The sequence below is a fragment of the Monopterus albus genome, unplaced genomic scaffold (assembly GCF_001952655.1).
Source record: "Monopterus albus unplaced genomic scaffold, M_albus_1.0 scaffold166.1, whole genome shotgun sequence".
NCBI classification, from domain to species: domain Eukaryota; kingdom Metazoa; phylum Chordata; class Actinopteri; order Synbranchiformes; family Synbranchidae; genus Monopterus; species Monopterus albus.
The window spans coordinates 908488-930211 of record NW_018128046.1 but is presented as its reverse complement, the minus strand read 5'-3'; the positions used below and the strand labels follow the sequence as shown (position 1 = coordinate 930211).

At 40.6% G+C, this 21724-nt stretch overlaps 1 protein-coding gene across 1 annotated transcript in view; it reads right to left on the bottom strand.

The window, feature by feature from the left end:
- The window catches only part of LOC109968951 (SWI/SNF complex subunit SMARCC1-like), a 103173-nt gene extending 81512 nt beyond the window's left edge, over nucleotides 1–21661 (bottom strand). Inside the window, 27 exon segments of the mRNA XM_020615553.1 lie at nucleotides 1–78; nucleotides 2600–2734; nucleotides 3157–3335; nucleotides 3844–3997; nucleotides 5290–5345; nucleotides 6638–6799; nucleotides 7438–7696; nucleotides 8707–8766; nucleotides 9051–9158; nucleotides 9715–9868; nucleotides 10152–10265; nucleotides 10382–10453; nucleotides 10664–10785; nucleotides 11223–11260; nucleotides 11377–11436; nucleotides 12670–12800; nucleotides 12952–12994; nucleotides 12997–13024; nucleotides 14111–14236; nucleotides 14756–14831; nucleotides 15314–15383; nucleotides 16128–16197; nucleotides 16333–16425; nucleotides 16814–16895; nucleotides 18913–18998; nucleotides 19624–19743; nucleotides 21360–21661. Of these exon segments, the coding sequence (XP_020471209.1) occupies nucleotides 1–78; nucleotides 2600–2734; nucleotides 3157–3335; nucleotides 3844–3997; nucleotides 5290–5345; nucleotides 6638–6799; nucleotides 7438–7696; nucleotides 8707–8766; nucleotides 9051–9158; nucleotides 9715–9868; nucleotides 10152–10265; nucleotides 10382–10453; nucleotides 10664–10785; nucleotides 11223–11260; nucleotides 11377–11436; nucleotides 12670–12800; nucleotides 12952–12994; nucleotides 12997–13024; nucleotides 14111–14236; nucleotides 14756–14831; nucleotides 15314–15383; nucleotides 16128–16197; nucleotides 16333–16425; nucleotides 16814–16895; nucleotides 18913–18998; nucleotides 19624–19743; nucleotides 21360–21545 (2862 nt within the window). The 5' untranslated portion in view covers nucleotides 21546–21661.
- Nucleotides 21662–21724: the final 63 nt, after the last annotated feature.

The window sequence follows — 21724 nt, the reverse complement described above, 5'->3', positions numbered from 1 at the left end:
CTTCATCTCAGCATATTTGAGCTGCTCCATGTGGAACGCCTGACGCTCGGTGAGCAGCTGCTGCCGCTGAAGCTCCAGCTGCAGAGAGATGGCCAAAACATTAATGAGGAGATTTGTTATAATCAACACCAAGAACAACTGGCAGCCCATTCTGATGAGAGAACATGGGTGAGTTGGTAAAAGGGTCACTGTTGGTTCCACCGTTACTTTCAGTGATTACAGGAACACCCATTTCCTTTGGCTCTGTAACCAAGGACAATCTTATAAGGTAGGGTGAAATTTTATCAAATGGCGATGTGCCGTTTGTTCCATTTGCCAGGACCTCCATTTAATGTTGTCATGCACTAAAGACATTATATGCATGTTATATTTTAATGAAAAGTGTTGGTGTTTCCTGCAGCTACTGAGAAACTGAACCATTTGTGTACTCAATTAACTTTATTATGAACACTCAAAGGGTCAGCTGACCAAAACTGCACACCAATATACAGTCAGGTCCATAAATATTGGGACATCGACACAATTCTAACATTTTTGGTTCTATACACCACCACAATGGATGCAAGCCATCATTAGGCTGAAAAAAACAAAACAAACCCATCAGAGAGATAGCGCATTTGGCTGAATATGAGCAGATAATATTGCCCGAAACACTTCAGAATTCATCCTGCTGCTTTTGTCAGCAGTCACATCATCAATAAATACAAGAGAACCAGTTCCATTGGCAGCCATACATGCCCACGCCATGACACTACCACCACCATGCTTCACTGATGACGTGGTATGCTTAGGATCATGAGCAGTTCCTTTCCTTCTCCATACTCTTCTCTTCCCATCACTCTGGTACAAGTTGATCTTGGTCTCATCTGTCCATAGGATGTTGTTCCAGAACTGTGAAGGCTTTTTTAGATGTCGTTTGGCAAACTCTAATCTGGCCTTCCTGTTTTTGGGGCTCACCAATGGTTTACATCTTGTGGTGAACCCTCTGTATTCACTCTGGTGAAGTCTTCTCTTGATTGTTGACTTTGACACACATACACCTACCTCCTGGAGAGTGTTCTTGATCTGGCCAACTGTTGTGAAGGGTGTTTTCTTCACCAGGGAAAGAATTCTTCGGTCATCCACCACAGTTGTTTTCCGTGGTCTTCCGGGTCTTTTGGTGTTGCTGAGCTCACCGGTGCGTTCCTTCTTTTTAAGAATGTTCCAAACAGTTGTTTTGGCCACGTCTAATGTTTTTGCTATCTCTCTGATGGGTTTGTTTTGTTTTTTCAGCCTAATGATGGCTTGCTTCACTGATAGTGACAGCTCTTTGGATCTCATCTTGAGAGTTGACAGCAACAGATTCCAAATGCAAATAGCACACTTGAAATGAACTCTGGACCTTTTATCTGCTCATTGTAATTGGGATGAGGGAATAACACACACCTGGCCATGGAACAGCTGAGAAGCCAATTGTCCCATTACTTTTGGTCCCTTAACAAGTGGGAGGCACATATGCAAACTGTTGTAATTCCTACACCGTTCACCTGATTTGGATGTAAATACCCTCAAATTAAAGCTGACAGTCTGCAGTTAAAGCACATCTTGTTCGTTTCATTTCAAATCCATTGTGGTGGTGTATAGAGCCAAAAATGTTAGAATTGTGTCGATGTCCCAATATTTATGGACCTGACTGTACATTATTTTCCACTTAGACTAGTGGCTTTTAACCATAAAGATAGTTTTAGTTTGCGTACTCAGGGTTTGAGATGAATTGATAATTGGCTGCAAAAAAAAAAGCTTCCACTTCATCCATCTGGCAGGACTTTGGGTTTGAACCTAATAAAAGGCGACAGTGATATGCAGGATTTGTTCTTATGTAATCTAATGTAGAAGATGGACAGACGATGAATCCTCATGACCATTTAAGTGTTTTGTACCAGTAGGCTAAATCCCACTATGGGTAAGTAATCTCTGGGAACTCAAGCCAAAAAGATTCTTACACTGGCATCCAAGTATTTCTCTATGACAAAAGAACAAGTGCAGCAAGTTTGCCTGTAGACTCGGTGTAAAACTGCACTGTGTTTACTTGATGTTCTGTGTAGATCTTTTTTCTATGCTCAGTGTTTTATAGCATATGGTACTGCCAGAGGTTTGGCCTTTCTAGCCTTCACTAAGCTTATATAAACCTTTTCATGCACCATTTTCAGTTGCAGAATTGTGCTACGCTTTCAATGCCTCCACCACGCAAACACAGTTTTACACCCACTTGAGTCTCCAGGGATTGTTCAGGGGCAGGACACACACACCCACACACAGAGCTGAGGGCCGTTCCTTTGCCCTATAGAGGCAGGTAACGGTTTCAAACCCTTTAGTCTGAGCAGTGGTCTATTTGCAATTCATCTGCGGAGGATTTGAATCAAGCGGGAAGCAACTTGTTCAGTAACCAACACTGGCAGATGGACTTCTAGTATTTACTGGCCCTTTATTTCAATTTAGCAGTTACAGAAGTAGGACTGTGTGATACCATCCTTCACCTTTAGTTTTTGCACTCTGTGTTGTAGATTTTAAATCAATAGAACTTTCAAGATCATCCAGAAAGCACGTCTTTTTGACTTACAGCCTCTTTCTCTCGGTCCATGATAGTCTCGAGCTCCTCGAAATGCCTCAGCTTGATCTCCAGCTTCTTCATCTGGGTCTCCACCAGCAGAGCAACCAGGGACTTGATCTTCCTCTCCTCCACCGCTGCCAAGTGCTGAAGAGAAGGAAATAGGAAAAGAGAAACAGGCAGATCGATGATAAATATCTGAGTGATTAACATATCATTCAAAGAAATGTTTGCTGAAGTTCAGCTCATTCTGGAGTTATTCTGTCATCAAAACCTGGTTCACTTTGTTGGTGTTCCTTTAAACATTTTACAGAATGCCTGTCAACAATCCCCATGTTATTACACACACATTAAGCAGTGAGGTACGAAGAAAAGAGCACAGAACATGAACAAAAGCATGATGAAAAACTTTCAGCTCCTTCATGTCCACTAACATTATCATCTACTAAAACACAATACCTGGAAAAAACCAACTGTGTCAAACCATTTACTGATAGAACCATGTTTTAAATGACAGCCTAGGTGTGTGTGTGTTTGCTATGGTTTAGTCAGCTGTCCTGCACTCTCACCTTGGCCTTGGTGGCTGCAGATGCCAGAGCAGCAGCGGCTGCAGTGGCAATGTTTCCCTCTCCGATGTCATGCTCCAGCTTCTTCCTCTTGTCCTCTCCCTCCTCTGTAGCTGCCTTCTCTTCTTTATCCTTCTCCTGCTCTGAGGATGATGTCTCCATAGTCTCCTCTCTGTCCTTGTCTGATGGGGGTGGAGATTCAACAGCTGTGCAATGTCTTCATTGAACAATGTTCTACTGCACTCTTGTATATTTTGTATGTTTGTATTTTAAAGGACAAGAGCACTGAATAAAACAGGCCTATTACAGGAGCGGTTTCTACACAGTCTAAAATTTGCAGCTACATTTAGCAATTAACTTCTGAAGCTGAGAAGATTAATCAATTACTCTTTTAGCTGCTTAATAATCAACAGCTCCTGAGATAATTTATTAGGTAGTTATTCAAGGATTTGCTGCCTTCTGTGTAAACCAAATATCTTTGTGGTGTGGACTGTTCATTGGAGCTCTGCAATTTGATGACATCATCTTAGTGTTAGGGAAATTCTATAGCCTAAAAGGAAAACTGATTAATCACCAAAATTATTGGTTCGATATTGAAAGCAGTAGTTTGTTGCATCCTTAATTACAAGTCAAATGCTAATGAAATGTTCTAGTTGTGAGCTTATATTTTGTCATGAGTCTCAGTGTTACCTGCTGGAGCTGACTTGGCCTCCCCTCCCTCTTCGTTCTCCTCCTCACGCTCTGACGCATCCGTCCCCTCCTTCTTCACCTTTTCTGTGGCCTCTGTCTTGTCGCCTTTCTCTGCAGACTCACTGGGCTTCTCTGCATCATCCTTTGACTCCACCTGAAGTAAGAACACAAAGACAAACAAGGTTAAGTGGCCCGTGTCAATGCCAGAGAAAACACCAACTAGCCTTGTTACAAGTCAGACTTTAAGATACGACTTTAGACTGTGTCTAAGAAAAAAAAACGTGATTGAATGAAGCAAGCTACTCAAGAAAAAGGAATGTTTTATAAACCACAACTAATGTATCAACAAACAAGGAAAGTAAATGTGGCTGATTAGCTGTTAATGCAGTAATTCTCAGATCAAATGAAATAATGGGTTGTATTGGGTTGCATTTTGGGATCAATCACTGACTGGACACAGCGTCCGACATTGTTTAATGGATGTTAATAAGGAAGCCATCAGCTGCCCAGCAGAGTGGGGTCAATGAGGATGTAAATGCCATTAAATTCACCACTGGATGTTTCCAAGAGACATGGAACAAATGTAGTTAGGTGGAAAGATAAATGTTAAATGCCACGAGTGAGAGGACAAAGTGTTGGAGAAAAAAAATATACAGAAATGAGTAGTAATGGCATTTCCGACTAAAAAGTAGGACTGCAGCCAACTAAGGATGTAGTCACTTGACTCTTCAGTGTGATTATTCAACAATGTGTTTTATAAAAATCAACTAGCATGATTTCAAACAGATTAACATCGGTATTTAAATACAAAAGAGTAACAGAAACATATTTCGGAGAATTTAAAAGTCAGTAAAACACAGCTGCATATGATGCAACAGTTAAATTGCGCCCTATTTAAATTGACAATATATAATGTTGAGCTGCCATATGGATATTTCAGAATAACAAGACAGGTAGCACACGTGTATTCCTGTTGAAACAATGCTCTTACAAGAAGTTTTTTTCTTCTGAGATATGGTTATAGCCTAGTTTACCAACAGGTTTGAGCTTCTCCCCTCAGTTAACCACAGTGCATGTTGTTACTGTGCGTTTGATGTGCAACAGCTTGGACTATGAATAATTCCTCTTATTTATAATTCCTTATTGAAACGTTTTTCCCCACACATTTTGTTAGCTTCCTAGTCCCATTCAGATGGATGCATGCCGTCGGTAAACGGCTGTGCCTTGCACTTTAATGGAGACAAATCGGACTCGCATAATGGTAGACCACGTAAAACCAGCCACAGCAGCAGCATGCTATGGTTGCTGCCCTCATCTTCTGAGTGGGAACCAAGTTGTCACTAACAATAACAGCTTTATACCTTTCTTTTGCAAATACAAAGTGCAGTTTTTTTTTTTAATCACATGTAGGATGCAAAAGTGTTTACAGTATAAAATGGGTTTTACCTTATCGGCCTGCTGGGATTCTGTGTCCGTGTCCATCTTCTCTGGCTCCGTGGTTTCTGCAAGTGACAATTATGACAAAAAATAAATTACATCATTTTACAGGGTAATCTGATCAGGGTGGTCACAGATTGCTGTGATGTGGGCTGCATTTTTTTATTTGAACTAATTCTCTCCTGAACCGATTATGCTGCAAAAGTACAAAAAGACAAACAAGAAACAAGATACATGCATAAACAATGTTTCAGTGAAATGAGCAAGTACAAAACTTTCAACACTGATACAAGTAACAGCTTGAACTGCAACAGCGCCATCATATTTATAATAGAAGACATTTTTTGATTCTCTAAAGGTACACACCATTAAAAATAAAAATGAGTGAGGGAAAGAAGTCTGGAACAGAAATTAAGCTCAAAAGCATCTTAAAGTAACAGACCCACAGAGAAGGGTGAGGAGTAAGTGCAAAGTTTGCACAAACTCACAAATGACCAAACATGCAGACATGTAACTGGTTGAATACATGTGTACAGTGAATGCTAAACCATGCCACAGGTGTACCTGAACATGTGTTAAGGGTTAAAATATTGACTGTGTAATGTGTGTGTGTCAGATGGGAGGCTTCAGGCCATGCAAGGTGCTGAACACAATTATCAATTGCAACTTTAGCTCTAGGTGGCACAAATTCAGGTATAATAAATGACTGGTATTTTGTGTGTGTGTATGTGTGTGTGTGTGTGTGTGTGTCTGTTTGAGTGAAGAGTGAGCAGAAGTTAAAGACATTTTAAAGAAAGCAGAGCAAAAGGAAGAGAAAGAAACAAGCACATGTCAGAGTGGTGACCCAGTTTTCCACCTCCCCCTCCTCCTACTCCCCTGACCCATCTGTCACTGTTGTTTTAATCCATTGGTTTCCATGGCAGAGCGCACATACACAAACCAATACTTCTATATTGAACATATTTTACCAGCTGCTAAAAAATGCACACTGTCTTTTAATGCCAAAACAGACTGATCATAGCTGCTGCATATTCAGATGAAGCAAAATAGCCATTTGAAGAAAAACCAAGGAGGTCAGTACAGAGCAATCTGTTGACAAACCACTTGCCCCTTGGCCTTAATAAATACACACACAAACAGCAATAATCTGCATCAAAGTTGCCTCTAGGCTTGTGATAATGCTGCCCTCCAGTGGCTGCAAACATTACAACAGCCTACAACCACAAATCAGATACACGTCCCTTTTTTCAACAAAATTCTGCTTCAAGTTTTACAAATGTTTACACTTGCATTCACTAATTACTGACTTTTCAGGGTGGTCAGGAATTCTTAACCAGCGACATGACATGTTACTCACCAGGCTTTTCTGGCTCCTCGGGAGCAGTGCCAGCAATGCCGCTGCTCTCCAGGCCGAAGGCAGGGTCCACCTTTCCTGTGCTCCTGGCTGCCTCCTGAACCTTCTTCACATGAGCCTCCACCAGCTCCGCTGGGACCTCCTCACGTACTCGAGAAAACTCCTCTGCAGACAGAGAGGACATCCATTAATTTTCAGTTCAAATCTGACATTAACCTGACACTAAAAGGTCTTTATTACAGCATAATACTCTGAAACAAATCCTAACAAATAAACATGATAATACTGGCAATGGTGCATTACTGAAACATTTATTCTCATTTTTATCTTTTGCATGGGTTCATTACTTTATATATTCATTAGCTTGCATACCTTTTTAAATTTAGTTTTTCAGATACTTACCAATTCCTTGCATAATTTTTAGTTTAAGTTTACAGCCTTTAAATGTTTTTGGTGACTAACTTTTTTTTTTATTTGTCTCCTACCTATTGTGTGTGCGTGTTTATCTGGGTGACAAACTGGTGCAAACAGCTGCACTTACAGGGATGGATAAAGTTGTGTAGAACTGAATTACAGGACTACAAAATATTTTGGCTTCCCAAAGTTAGGCACTCATATTTGCACTCACTTGACCTATTTGTAAATACACACCCAAAGATGGTATAATTACAGAAGAACTGTAGCCCTGATATTTATTGTAAAAATGTTTTACCTAAGTAAAACTAGTCTATAAAATCCAACATCTCATTCACCGAACTTAAACAGGTTTCAACGAGGTGATGCTTCCTCCCCTCAGTTCTCACCTAGGGCTGCCTTGGCGGCAGCAGACGCCACTCTGGGGTCGACCACAGAAGCTAGGAAAGCTACTGTACTCATGACTGGGTTTCCAGACTGGCTGAAGGGGATGGGCTGGTAGGCCAATGGGCCCAGAGTGGCCTCGGTGCTCTCCAGGTATGGATCCTCAATAGGCAGACGCAAGAAGTGCAAGATGCATTCATCTTGGGTGCGTGAACCAACATGCTCCGATACTTTGTTCCAGTCGTCCTTGTACATCTCCAGGGCCTGTTAGCAAGAGAAGAATATATTTCATTAGTAATACCTCACAAATGTGAGCAGTACTCACAGAAGCATAAAGGATCCCAAAACCAGACAGACTGATGCATCATGAAGATAATGGATTGGAAGGAAAGAGGTGGAGGGTTGTGAATGGTGGAAGGGAGAGTAATTCAAAGTGGAACGACAGAGAAAGGAAAGATTTAAGAAAGGACAGGGATGATTTATGAAACCAGGAAAAGATGAAGAAAAAGGCTCACAGAAAGAGGAGGAATCAGGCAGACAAATGGGAACCAAATGAGGCGAAAACAGGAAGGGAATGAATAAGACCGATTCAGGGTGAAAGGCAGGTGATGTATGGGGAACATGTAAGAGGTGCAGTAACCAATTTATGTCTCTACCAGTGTTTTGACAGACAGAGGAAGAGACTGCGTTTTGGTGCTCAGCATCATCCCAGTATATGTGGGTTGCAAACGTGATTGTTATGACATGCGACACTCAGATGAGGGCAGGAAGTGAAAAGTTGTCCTGCGCACAGACATAATATAATGTGTGTCTATGGTCCTGTGGATTAACCTAGCAATAAGCATTCAACACACAGTGCCTCTCAACGTTAACGTTACGGTTGTTTACATAACATAGGTTGACCACTGTCAAAGGTCCAGTGACACACCACTAAAGACATTGGATGATAATCATAAAACAGGATGGAGAAGTCACTGCACCAAGGGAAACAGTGTTTAACAGGGGAGAAACGCACAAGCGAGGAGGAAACACTACCAGTGTTTTACGGTCAATTTCTAGCATTTCCTGCCCTTATGAACTACTACTTCTAGTACCCAATAAAAGCTTCACCTGCTTTGTCAGTGTGATTCAGTTGATCAACCGTAAATGACAGAAGACTAAGCCATTCTGACAGCTTGTGACAGTACTGCCTATGTAGAAAATCACTTCCTGTCCTCCATCTGCAGTTCACGCTGCAGCAGCACAGTGACGTGACGTCGACCAGTGAGACTCACCTCTAGCAGCAGCAGAGTCTCCTGCTCAGTCCATTCCCTGGTGGAGCCGGCCGCTTTACCCTGCAGAGACCCACAGCCAAATTATCAACTAAAGATAGGTAAAAGACAATAGCAAAGTGCATTAGCAGTATTTTAAGCCGGATCAGAAAAGATGCACTGATCAAAAAAGTGAAAAAGAAAAGTACCATGAGTTTTTAGAATTTTTGGTACTGCCAAAAAAATCACCTCACCAAATTGAGACACTTTAGAATTTTTGGTACTGCCAAAAAAAACACCTCACCAAATTGAGACACACAAAATCATAATATGAAATACACAACATGTTGAGCAAGTCGGATGCTGACCTTGGAGCTTTTCTTGTAGAGGTCAGCACGAAGGCCAAAGCTCTGCAGGTCAATGGGCTTGTCTTTGCCTTTGTCTGTGAAGTTGGGCATTGGCTGTGGAGGGGGAATCTGGAAGGACGAGAAACCATTAAGCAATAATGTTCACCCAGTACAGCTTCAGCGCCTTACAGTTGTGATACACATTCTTGTTTCTCCCACTCTGTTCAGACACAGCACTGCAGGAAAACAAGGCATTTTCCTCATTCGTTTGAATGAAAATGAACAGCTATTTCTGTAATTCATTAAAATCAAATATTCTTTGAGTCTTTTCAAATGGAGGAAAACTGTGTTTTTATTTGTTTACTATTGGACAAAAAAATAATTTACAGACCAAACAATTAAATGATAATGAAAGTAATCATCCGCCCTAGACGACTGCATTGGATGAACATTGGAGTTGGACCTGGAACAATTTTTGCAGCAACATGTTTCTACTGTTTGGCTGTAAAATAAACCATGTGCCATGTAGTGGTGTCTGATAAGTATTCACACTTACTAAACCATTACTCAGACCAGCCTTCCTGGATCATAGTTCATCTCACTGCTACATGAAAGAATGCACCCCTTTGCATTTTCATCATCACAGGATTGTTTTCCTCACTCCATAAGTTTAAGTGATCCTTACTGGTGTGGGTCGGTGGTTCAGGGGCATGAGACCAGAGGGTGTGTCAACCAGCACAGTGAAGTGTGGTGTGGGTGGAGGGCCCATGGGTAAGGGGCGGCTCTCTGAGTCAACCTGGTAGTTCACCAAACCCCACTGCTCCAAGAACGCATGAACCCTGAAGACAAACAGCATTCAGTTACCTTTATTTTATCCTCTTTTGAACATTTTCTGGTTTATTTTTATTTATTCATAAAAAATGTCAGCACTCATCGTCATAAGCTAAGGGGTTTTCCAGCAAGTGTTAAATTACCCACACTAATACAGTGACTTATTTTGTTTAAGCAGCATTTGCAGTATTCATGTATACATTTAGCCACCACAAATAGTTTTTCACTGTGCCACACCTTAACAGACAGCAGAGCCATCAAAAAAACACACATTCATGAAACTTAGCTCACCTCATGATGGCGCAGACATCCCCAGTCAAGTTCCTACGGCAAGAGGTGGAGGTGAGGTACTCCTGAGGGTTCAGCCGATATGTGTCGATCATGAAGTTCCGGTAGGCCAGGTATCTGGGTAAGAGTCGAGAAGAACCACAGAGAGATTAGCAGAAAACTTTGAGTCTGCAACATCACACTGTACACACATAAAACATGTCTAGTGGTAGCTGGTGTGTGCGTAAGCTCACATCTCTGGAGTTTTAGATTTGTTCTTTCCGTTGAAGAACTCAGGCAAGGCTCTTCTCTCAATCTCATGGATACTAGCAAGAAAAAAGAAAAATCAATGTGGGGACTCACCATTCAAAGTACTTAACACTGCACACAGATGGATAAACCAGTTCTTTTTCAAAAGACAGCAACTAATATACATTTTTCTAAGTTCTTATGACTGTTTTTCCACCTTTCGCTTTCTCTTGTAATGTAATAATATTTCTTTAGTAATGCATTTACCCCTGCTCTCCAGCTCTTACCAGTTGTAGTCAAACCAAGCAGCGTAGCTGGGGATGATGATGTGGTGAGTCTGTTCAGTCACGTTGTCCTCACCAGAGTCTATCAGTCGGCTGATTTCAGCTTTACCCTGGTCCTCATCATCCTGCAGACAAAAAGAGTGCAAGCACAACTGAGATACAAAGGTTTGTTCATCATAAACCTTAAAGGCCTAGTTATCTGGGCGATCCTAAAACAAAGATGTACAAGCACAAAGTTTTTAAAAGAACAAACAAGGGGAAGCTGATAAAAAAAAAAACACACACAAAAAACAAAACAAAAAAAAAACTTAAGTGATTAATTTTCATCATGATTAGTATGATGGCCATGACATACCTTCACGTTATCTATACCATTTTATACCCTAATTTGTTTAGCTAAAAATGTATTCAAATTGATTTAAAAAGACTGACTGATAATGAATAGAACCACTGGTAGCTGCCCTGAGAAGCCAGCAAAGGGTCAAGTAACACTACATCTCTCCCTTTCACCCAACAACTACAGGGTTTGGTTTGATAAAGACAGAATCATCAGTCATCTTACCTTTCCACCAGACAGCACAGAGTCATCCTCCATGTCATCTGGAAAAACAAAAACAGCTGAGATGCACCACACTGTGACATGGCTCATATTTAAAATCTTCTGAACTGATTATTGTAACCCAGACTAACAGACAAACTTAGTCACAGATACAAACCCAAGTCGGCCACATTCCCTCCTTTTAACGGAGTGTTTTCACTGTCTTTCTTTGAATTTGCTGAGTATGGAAGAAAAGAGATCAAATCACAATGAGAAAAAAAGAGAAATGCTGAAAAGGTAAACAAATAATAAATTTGAAGATGGCTTAATTCAGCTGTGGACAGGGAGGCATTAACCAGCACTGTGGTCTGCTAAAGAGGATACTAAAAAGACAGAGTGAGTGTGTGTGTGTGTGTGTTGGGGAGAAAAAGGAGGAGATTTTTGTCAAAGTGGGACACTGCAGATGGGACATGGCCTAAAAACAGTGTTTTTAGTGAGGATTGTGTTTGGTTTTTAAAGGGAGTCTTTAAGGGGAAGACAGAATAAGCTCCATTCATCCCTGTTAACAAAAAAATCCTCAGGCTTTTTCCTACTTGACTGTCAGGAACACAAGTGTGTCAGAAAGTCCAGTCATTTTTCTGGTCATCTTTATGCCACATAGGGAACCACATAAAACCCATCACAGATTTCAAACTTAAAAATGACTGAACTGATCTGTTACCAATTTGCTGTTAGGTGAGACGTTCTGTATGCATTTGTTGGTTCTGTGGATGCCAGTTTATAAACCTGAGTTTGAACAGTGAAGTCAGATTTATGGTTTTAAGTAAAAGCATCTTATCACATCTGAACAATTCAATTTTCTCCCTAAGAAGAAAAACAATATGACAATGGGGAAGACAATCTAGCTTCAAAGCACAAAGCTGGCAGTTTGCTTACAGCAAACCAAGTGGATGGTGTGTGTTCCAACTCAAGTTGGACACCAGCATACAAAGAAAAAGAAGCTGTCTGCACAACGACATACACAAGCCCTCCAAAAAATATACTGATGCAATGTTTGCCTAAAAGACTTTCATTCTTCAGGAGCTTACAAAATTCAGTGTGCACAGCCTCCTCTTACTGTAGTTTACCTGGCTTTGCCTCCACTGCAGCTCCCTGTGTGCTCTGCACTAATCTGATATGGCACATATTCTCACTTTCAGCACTTTGGACCAACAGCAAGCTGCTGGATGTAAAACCTGAACAGAACACTGTCTGGCACTGCAAATATTCAACTAAAATCAATTTGCCTCCAGACCCTCTGGTTCACCCAGTTGGGCCAGCATTAGGGAAATCTAATTAGAACATAGTTCTGCCAATCATCTGTACTAGTACAGTGGCCGCAAGTGCTGACACACTAACAGTTTCATAACCAATGATCACAGCTTTGCCACTAGAACACAATCAATAGCTCTGTCACATCCTCAGTATGCACCATTCTTGGAGATGCTGCCCTCTTCCATGCTGGCACCAGCTGATGAGTCATCCATGTCCTTGGTCATGTCCTCCTCTGTGTCCTCTTCTTCACCTCTGTGGCCCCGTCGCTTCCAGTGAGGCCCCAGGTTCCTGACGCACAGAATATATGCAACTGGAAACATTAACAAACAAGCTATCCCAAATTTCCAAGCTCACTCAAATTTGCATCATCTATTCAATCTTTCTGTGAATATTACAACTAGATTTTTTTGGCCCTACTTCTGGAAAAAAGGCTTCTCACCCCTTCTTTCCTCCCTTCTTGCGGGATTCTGCAGGAGTGCTGTTTTTTCCTTGCGATCGGGTGTACGGGAAGACTGATCAGACAAACCCCGTGCAGCGCAGGGAGCGAGGGATGGAGGATGAGAGAAAGAGCCGCAGAATGAGAGGATGGAACGGTTGCACACACAAGGAGGGGAAGCACTGGGAGAACAACAGCAGGGAGGGGGAGGATGCCGTGGTGGTGGTGGAGGAGACGACCAGGGTTCCTGTATACTGTCCTCTCTCAAAAAAGCTTCTCCCTTTACTTCTGAGTTGAGGTGAAATACTGATCTGCCAAAAATGATCTTTACCAGAAAAATCACCACAGGTCGTAGTTCATCTACTACCATTTTTGGCTGTTCACCGACTTTTTTATCATGATGCTCTCCAAATGTAAGTTAAACAACAGTTTTGAACAGCTTTCTCATTAGCTGCCAGTTTTTCAAACCTCAAATTAGGTAGGAGCATCGAAGCATCTGCATGACTAAGTGGGAAAGGGTGCTTCCATGAGGTGTCAGCAATAAATCAGGCAAAAAAGATAGTGTAAGACAGTGACACTATAGAACAACTTGTAAATATAACTTCCCTTTTTATTCAGTCATTCATATCATATGCAACTGCAATCGCATGAAGTCTTTTGATCTGTGAAATCACATGCAGCTAGTAAAGATTTTTTTTTTTTATTAGCCACTTCTCGGTCTGATTTTTAAATCCCGGAAGTTGTTAAAAATCATTTTCTAAACATCAACAGCAACCCTGACATACCTTAGAAGGAGAAAGAGTGAGGAAAGATTTGAAAAGGATGGACAACAAACAGGCCAGAGGGAGACGAAGCAAAAGGACAGCAACACATAGCTGCATGCAACAAACACAAACTTGCAGCAAAAACAACTCATTCACAAGCATTCACTCAAAAAATTTCCATCACCAACTTTCCATACAGTACAGAACTCTGACCAGTTTCTGTTTGAGTGCCTTTTGTTAGTTAATTATAACCAATTCTGGACTCGATCAGGAAATTTCTCATTGATATTGAATGTTGTACAAGTTCAACTGTACTGATGGATTAGAGCTGGGTATTCTGGAACTTAAAAGATATCACAAAAAACCTGTGCATTGAACATACACAGCACAGTACCTACCTCCTCCTCCTTAGGGAAGACCCTCTGGCGGAAGCTAACTGGCTTCTTGTTCTCATCCACCTCGTAGTCTTCTTCATTCATCCACTCATTGAAGGCATCAGTGTCTAAAACCCATTTGGCATGGACCTGATGGGGAGAAGGAAGGACATAGAGGTTGAGGCAACATGTTCGCCACGATCAAATGTCAGTGTGCTGGTCATCAACACTTTTAACAAACATGGTGCCTTTTAATAGCAGTACCATTAACTCCAACCACAGCCAGACCAACACATCTGTTAAATGCTGCTGGGAGCAGCACAAACAGCCACAATCAAACATAATAGTATTTGCTGTTAAAAAACAAAAACAAACACACACCTGTGCTCTTTCTTTCCTGATGTTCAATATTTAGTTTCATAAAACTACATGGGGATATTGTGTAAGTGGTGGGGGTCAATCTCTGTTATAACAGCACTGCAGTAGCCACAACAAGTGCATCTTATTATATGTAAACATTTGGAAGGCATAAAAAAAAAAACCATTCAAAATATCAAAACTGTATGGTGTGACTTCACACTGGCCGCTAATTAATTCCTTTTAAATACCAAAGAACATTTTAATGGCAAAAATGTTGCACATGCTACAAGTTCCTTCTGCACTGCTCACCTTCCAGGGTCTGTCAGTGCTGGGTGGGTCCTCCACGTCACCATCCACCTCATTGGCTGATACCCAGGTATCATAGCTAACAAAACAAAAAACAGCCATGACTCAATGATCAATATATTAATGAACCTACATGCCAAATAAACCTAGAAAAGGCACCCAAACATTATCATGTCAGGAGCCCTACAACAGAAACAGATCAGTCCACTGGACCTTACTGAAACAGACTTAGTTGCAAACAGCCCTTTACCGAGCGTGGTTATGTTATATGTTATGAAAGGAGATTATATTATTATTATTATTATATTCCAGCATTAATAAGATTTTAATTAACAGAAAAATCAAAGATTTAAGAGCTGATTTTACAGATTAAAAAAAAGTTAAAATGTGTAATAAATTCAACATTCAGATAAAATGTAAGTTTTGGAAACTGGTATTCTGTTATAAACTACTTGGAGAAATCCACTTAACGTAGTAAAAAGATGTTTAATGCTGATTCATCAAACGGTATGAGCAGAGATCCAGGTGTCTGCGAGCTTCTCTACTGTCCTCCCTACTCACCTGTCTGGGTAGAGACCCCAGTGCACCAGCACCTGTTTGTCTTTCCTCATGACAGGACGAAGCCACTCATCTGCAACACACATAAACCAAGACCAACATAAAAACACACACATACACACAATTTTTAAGAAATACTAGGCATTATATAAACAAAACATACCTAATACTACAAAATAATAAGATAATCAGTCACATATTACTTCACTTTGTTATTTAACATCTTCTTACTGTAATCAATGTTTTCATTGACTCTTTTCGCTGCTATAATAAATAAAATACAGTGGAACCTTGGATTGCGAGTATAATTCATTCTGGCAATGTGCTCGTAATCCAAAGCACTTGTATATCAAAGCAAATTTCCCCATAAGAAATAATGGAAACTCAGATTCATTCCACACCCACTTATCCATACAAAAATGATTACAGTAATACAAATACAGTATAAATTAAAAATAAAACAAATTAACCTGCACTTTACCTTTGAAAAGAATCGTGGCTGGCGTGACGGGCCATTGTTGCAGTACACATATTGACTATACGAGTGGAGCGCGAGAACCATCGGCTCAGTTGTGACATACATCACGTGAAGCTCGGCAGACAAAGCGTACGTACTACTCATATTGCGAGACCTCGCTCGTATATCAAATCAAAATTTTTTGCTAGTCTTGCAAAACACTCGCAATCCAAGGTTCCACTGTACTGATTTAGACGTTACATTTTGTGAAAGTGTGACTGAGAAAATTAAAGAAAGACAACAATCCCTGAATATTATGTAATCAAAGACAAATCACTGTCACAGAGTATTCTACCCCACCGTCTTCTAGTTGAGATGGAGAAGGGTAGATGTGGTGGGTGGCCTTCGACTTATCTTCAGTAATAGAGCCCTGGAAGCGATAGAGGGGAAACAAACAATAATAACTAAAGGGGCAGATACCAAGTCTGCTATTAGAAACAAATCTTCTCTGCTTGACTGACAAATCTTTACTCTGGCCAGCTAAAGGTCATAAGCCCGGTCTCACCTGGTGCCTTTTGATGATGTCTTTGAGCTTACTGGCCTGTTTCTGCTCGATATCCGGTGACAGGAAGACGGTGGGTCGAGTCAAGCAGTTATTCTACATGTACAGAAACATTCAGTTAAAACAAGAAACAGTATTTTATATCACACTTGTCCACTATCCATGCAGCCTGGTTTTATTTTGCAGAAGCAAAGCTACAAAAAACAATGCCGCAATTAAATTATGTGGGTCCGATCAAAAAGACTGCCTGTCAGTTAACTAAAACGAGTACACTTCTGTCTTCAAAAACCATATAAGATTATGCCTAGTTACAACTAGTTTTAAACATCTCATTGGGGTCTTTCTGCAAATACAAGATTATTTTAACCAGAGCAATCATATTTATCTAAACAATTACATCAGAAACCTCTAACGACATCCTAACTGGGAACATTCATCAATCAGCAGCTACTAGCAGTTTGTGTGTGGACTGTGTGGGTCATACCTGCACCAAGTTCTTCTCTACATTTAAGAACATTTCCACGTTCCTGTCCATTCGGGAGGGATTCTGTAGGTCGAACCGGCGCCTAGTGGAGAGAAACCAATAAAACAAACAACAGGAAGCTGCTGCACCATTCTACCACAGCAAATCACATGACAATTATGTAATTATTCAGTGATGTCATGATCAACACTGCTCAATTCAGGGTTTTAAGATACCTATTCAGGTCCTATTTGGCCTTCATACAACAACCACTAGTCTAATCCAAAGTGGAATTTGACACTGACATTTTTATCCCAATCATTCACCATCGAGCTATAGAAAGTTGTCGTTATGGCTGCACGATATTGGAAAAACATGCGATATGCGATACGGGTGTTGAATATTGCGATATCGATATTATTGCGATATTTAATATTCCCCTGAAGAAATGGTATTTTCATTATCTAATCGAAGAAATACACTTTAATGTGGCAAAATACGCAGGCTATATGTATTCTGATCGAATTAATTGTAATTCAGGCTAACTATTATGTGGTGCGAACAAACTTCACAAATACTACTGCATACCTGTTGTAACAAAAAATAAAAAGGCATTACTCTCAATCATTTTATTCACATGTAACCATGTGTACAACATGTAATTGCCAAGAGCATCTGAACCAAGAGCTTTAACAGCTTTGAAACAAAACATTGCCTTGCTTGCCTGGTTTTCTATACATATTAAATAAATAAATAAAAATATTATAAAATCTTAGAAAACATAAAGTGCCCAGACTGTAAGTAAATTTTTTTTTTTGCACTAAAAAGTCTCTCTGAAGGTGAGCTGCTTGCAGGTATACAGAGGTACTTTCTAGCTAGTTTGCTCAGGTGTGGGAAGTTGACCTGATGGAGTTGCCACCAAGTGAGAGGGTTCTCCTCAGTGTCTACTGTGGGAGATACCAGGTAGCTGTTGAGCTCTGCCTCTACGGAGTGTGATGGTACCACAGATGAAGGAGCTGGGGATGTTTTGAAGAAACTGCCTAAGGATTTTTTGGCCTTCTTTTGGATTGCTTCTGATGGATCCATGCTGTCATCTTGATTGCCTGCGTTTTGCTCCTAGAATATGAAAATATGAAAATTCTGTAAGTAAAATGTAGTTAGTAATTTGAATTTTTACTTAATCACAAATTAACATTTACCTTTGGCATAAGTGCTTCAATTTCAGACATCACTCTTGCTTTGATGTTGAGGACCTTGTCACTGCTGATGTAGCCAGCTTTGAATCTGGGATCCACAAAGGATGCCATGTCCAGAAGTTCTTGAGTAGCTGGGTTGTCATACTTTGTGTTCATGTAGTCCAGGATCTTTTTCTTTATGCACTTTGTTAAGTCACTGTCTTCGTCCTTTGCAGCAAGAAGAGAGGTGTTCATCACGTGTAGGACCGGTTTGACACATGAAACACTCACATCTCTTTCAGCAGAAAGGGCATCTGTGAACTCTTGTAGAGGCTGCAGTGCCTGGTTAATGGACTCCAGAACATCTAGGTCTTGCCAAGTGGGAACTAAATGTCTTGACTTTCTGTCTGCTGCTAAAACTTCACATATGGCCTTCTGCTGCTCAAGAACTCTCTGAATCATGTGTTGCCTGGATCCCCATCTAGTAGGACATTCTGTGATGAGTGCGTGCTCTGGGAGGTGGTGATCTTGCTGTGACTATGCGCATATGGGTCCGCTCTAGCCAATAGGAGAACAGTATCTAGGGGGGTGGATGGCTGGGTGCGTTATTAAGGTCGCGTCTGATTGGTCAAACTCAGATAAACACCAAACATGTGCAACAAACGCATAAAATACTATATAAAATTAATTTATCGCACGTCTTTGCGATACGCATATCGCACATACTATTATCGCGAAAACAATATTTTTTTCGATATATCGTGCAGCCATAGTTGTCATTATTATGTCTTAAATCATAACTTAAGGACTCAAAAAAAAAAACCTAAATCTTTTCAAGATGTATAAGTGTGAAAACGGTGCAGCAAGAGAAAAAGCCACCGAATTACAAGTCAGGACTACATAAGGTTGTAAGTCAGGGTTAATACTTGTATTTAACCAACTTACCAGCCTTGCTCACTCTTAAACTTGTAGACCGACCCCAGGATGTGACAAAGAGCACCTCCTGCCTTGAAATCCAGGAAGCACTTGGCCTGAAAACAGAAAGACATATTGGCACCGGTTCCTGTACAATCTGTATCTACCAGACCGAATCACAATGCAGATTTCGGTGCCTCATTTCAGTGCCACTTAAATGTCTGTTGATTGAAACATTTGCCGTCTGGTGCTGTGAAATGGACAATAATGGAATATGTTATTAAGAATATGTTGTAGAATTTAAGGTCATTCCCTCTTTAACACTGCTTGGAAAATCAACGCTTTTACCAACTGTCTGTTGGTGAAATTTTGTGCCTTATGTTTATTACATCTATGCGCTATTTTTAACTCAGAGGTTGCAGTGCTTCAATAAGGTTTCATTCTGTCATCACAATGCCAGAAGAATAGAATTACTGCACTTGCCCTTAAAATTATTGAATTTATGGCCTGGTTTTATGCTCCTCTTTTAAAGCATCGGTTATGGAACCATTAAGACACCAGCACAGTTTTAAAAGTATTGTTTTAGCACTGGTATCAGAAAAACCCAAACGATAGCAACCCTAGAAGATATGACATTTGTTTTACTGATAATTAAAAGTGTTAGCACCATAAAGCACAAACACCACAAAATAAGTAGTTTTAATATAAATATAAATGTGTACGTGTGTGTACTATGCTTACAGGTAGCTTGGTAAGAGCAGGATTGTTGACCCTTCGTCCAAATGCGTCCTCCTGGAACTGCAGCAGCTGGACCACCAGGCCTGCCAAGGATTTACTGGAAGGGGAGTCATTCTGAACATACTGGGACCAAACAAGAGATAAAAGTATTCATTAGATCACACCAGTGAAAATGATCAACACAATTATAATGTCAACAATTCTTTGAACAGGTTTGCAAATAGGGCTGCAACAGTTACTCTCGTTATTACTTGTTTTGTTTTTTATCAATTAAACACTCATTTTGTCTGAAAAATAGAAGAAAATTGAGAAAAAGGTCTTTTGTCCTCCCAGACCAAGGTGACATGTACAAATTCAAAGCTATTGTTTGTTATCATGTGTGACAAGAGAAACATCAAATCCAGACATTTGAGAAACTGGAAACAGCAAATATTTGAAATTTTTGCTTTAAAAAACCCAAAAGGATTACACAAATATTAAAATAGATTAAGATTAATTTGAGTCGATTAAATAATCAACATTGCCAATACAGATGCATTTAAACCGAAGAAGCCACTAAAATGTACTTTCACTTGCACCCTTAGAGAGGTCACAAGGTCAGGGTCAATAACAACAAAGTACACCAGGCTGGGTTGTTGCTGTCAGGAGGTCCCTTCCATATGGAAAAATCATGCATACATGATAACTTTTTCTAGCCTCCAGTAAATATTCACTGCTGATATGAAACTGAGCTATAACGTTGTGCAAGGAAGCAATTACAAAAGCTCTGGCTGTGAGAAAATAAAACAATCCAAACTTAAAACACACACACAGAAACACGAAAGAGCTAGTCTATTTATAACAAAGATGATATCAAGACGACCCACTTTTAGTCTTAAAACATCCAATTTAGCTGTTTTAGGTACAGCGAGTGGATATAAACAGAGATTGAGGCCAAGCCTTTGTGCTGAAGCAAAGCTTATTCCGGTTATGTTTTTGTTTATAACGTAACGTTAGCTTGTCTCCAGCATTGCAAACACAATACCTCATCTAAGTTTACTTAATTATAATAGCTGTTTGCTTCGATTCAACTGACCTAAGCGTGTCAGTGAGTTAGGATGAAAGCACAATGTGACAGAAGAGCATTCTTTGTTGGGCGAGTGCAGCCTGAACACGGTCCGCTAAGCTGCTGTGTCGACAAAACCCAACAGTGCTTACTCTCCTGCACAAAATTCAACTGGGCTTTCAAAATGCACACAGTTATTGGATGATTAACGTTAAGGTTATTCTCTGACTACAGTTGCATATGAGCGGTAATAAGATGGAGGTTCAGTCCTATTTAAAGTTGGCTAATACATGACTTAGCTCGTAGAGCCTTTCGCTTTGCCGATAAGGACGTTTTAATGTAATTTTGTGAACTGAGATATGCTGCTTGAGTGTTGAACATCTAAATAGATGCAACGTCCATCTGCCGCTCTTTGTAAACATTTTCCTGAGTGCGGTAATACTAGCCTTACTGAATGAACAGTTAGACACCTAACATAATAGCATGGCTCATATCTTATCAACTTTGTGGCATGTACTGCACGTTTGTACTAACCGTGTATGGCCCACTTACTAGCAAACAAAAGTAAATGTTTGTAGGTGCACACAAAGCCTTAGCTTAGTTTCGTGGCAGCAGCTAGCTGGAATATCAGCGCTGCATTGTGCCAGTGGGACGCGGGCCTTCATAGAAATCAATGGAGGAGCAGCTAGCTTACCTTCTTGTAGTGCTTTCCGATCCACAGCCGTACCGTCTCTAACTGGGATATCGTCTCTGAGCTTTCCCAGAATTTTGTGGACGGACCGCCGTCTTTCTTTCGTCCCACTGTGGTTCCGCCGCCGACTAGGCCACTGGCCGATCCGCTTGAACCTGTTCCTCCTGCCGTTGTCGCTGCGGTCGCCATTGCTTGTTTTGTTCGCTTCGTCTTTCTCCTCCACGGCGTCGCTCACGCTCACTGTAAAGGTTTCGAATGGTATTGCGCAGGCGCAAACGTGTTACCACTTTCAGGTCTCGCGAGTCTCTAAGTTAAGGAGATTAAGGGAAACACTGGCAAGTACCACACTATGTTATCCTATTCTTTAT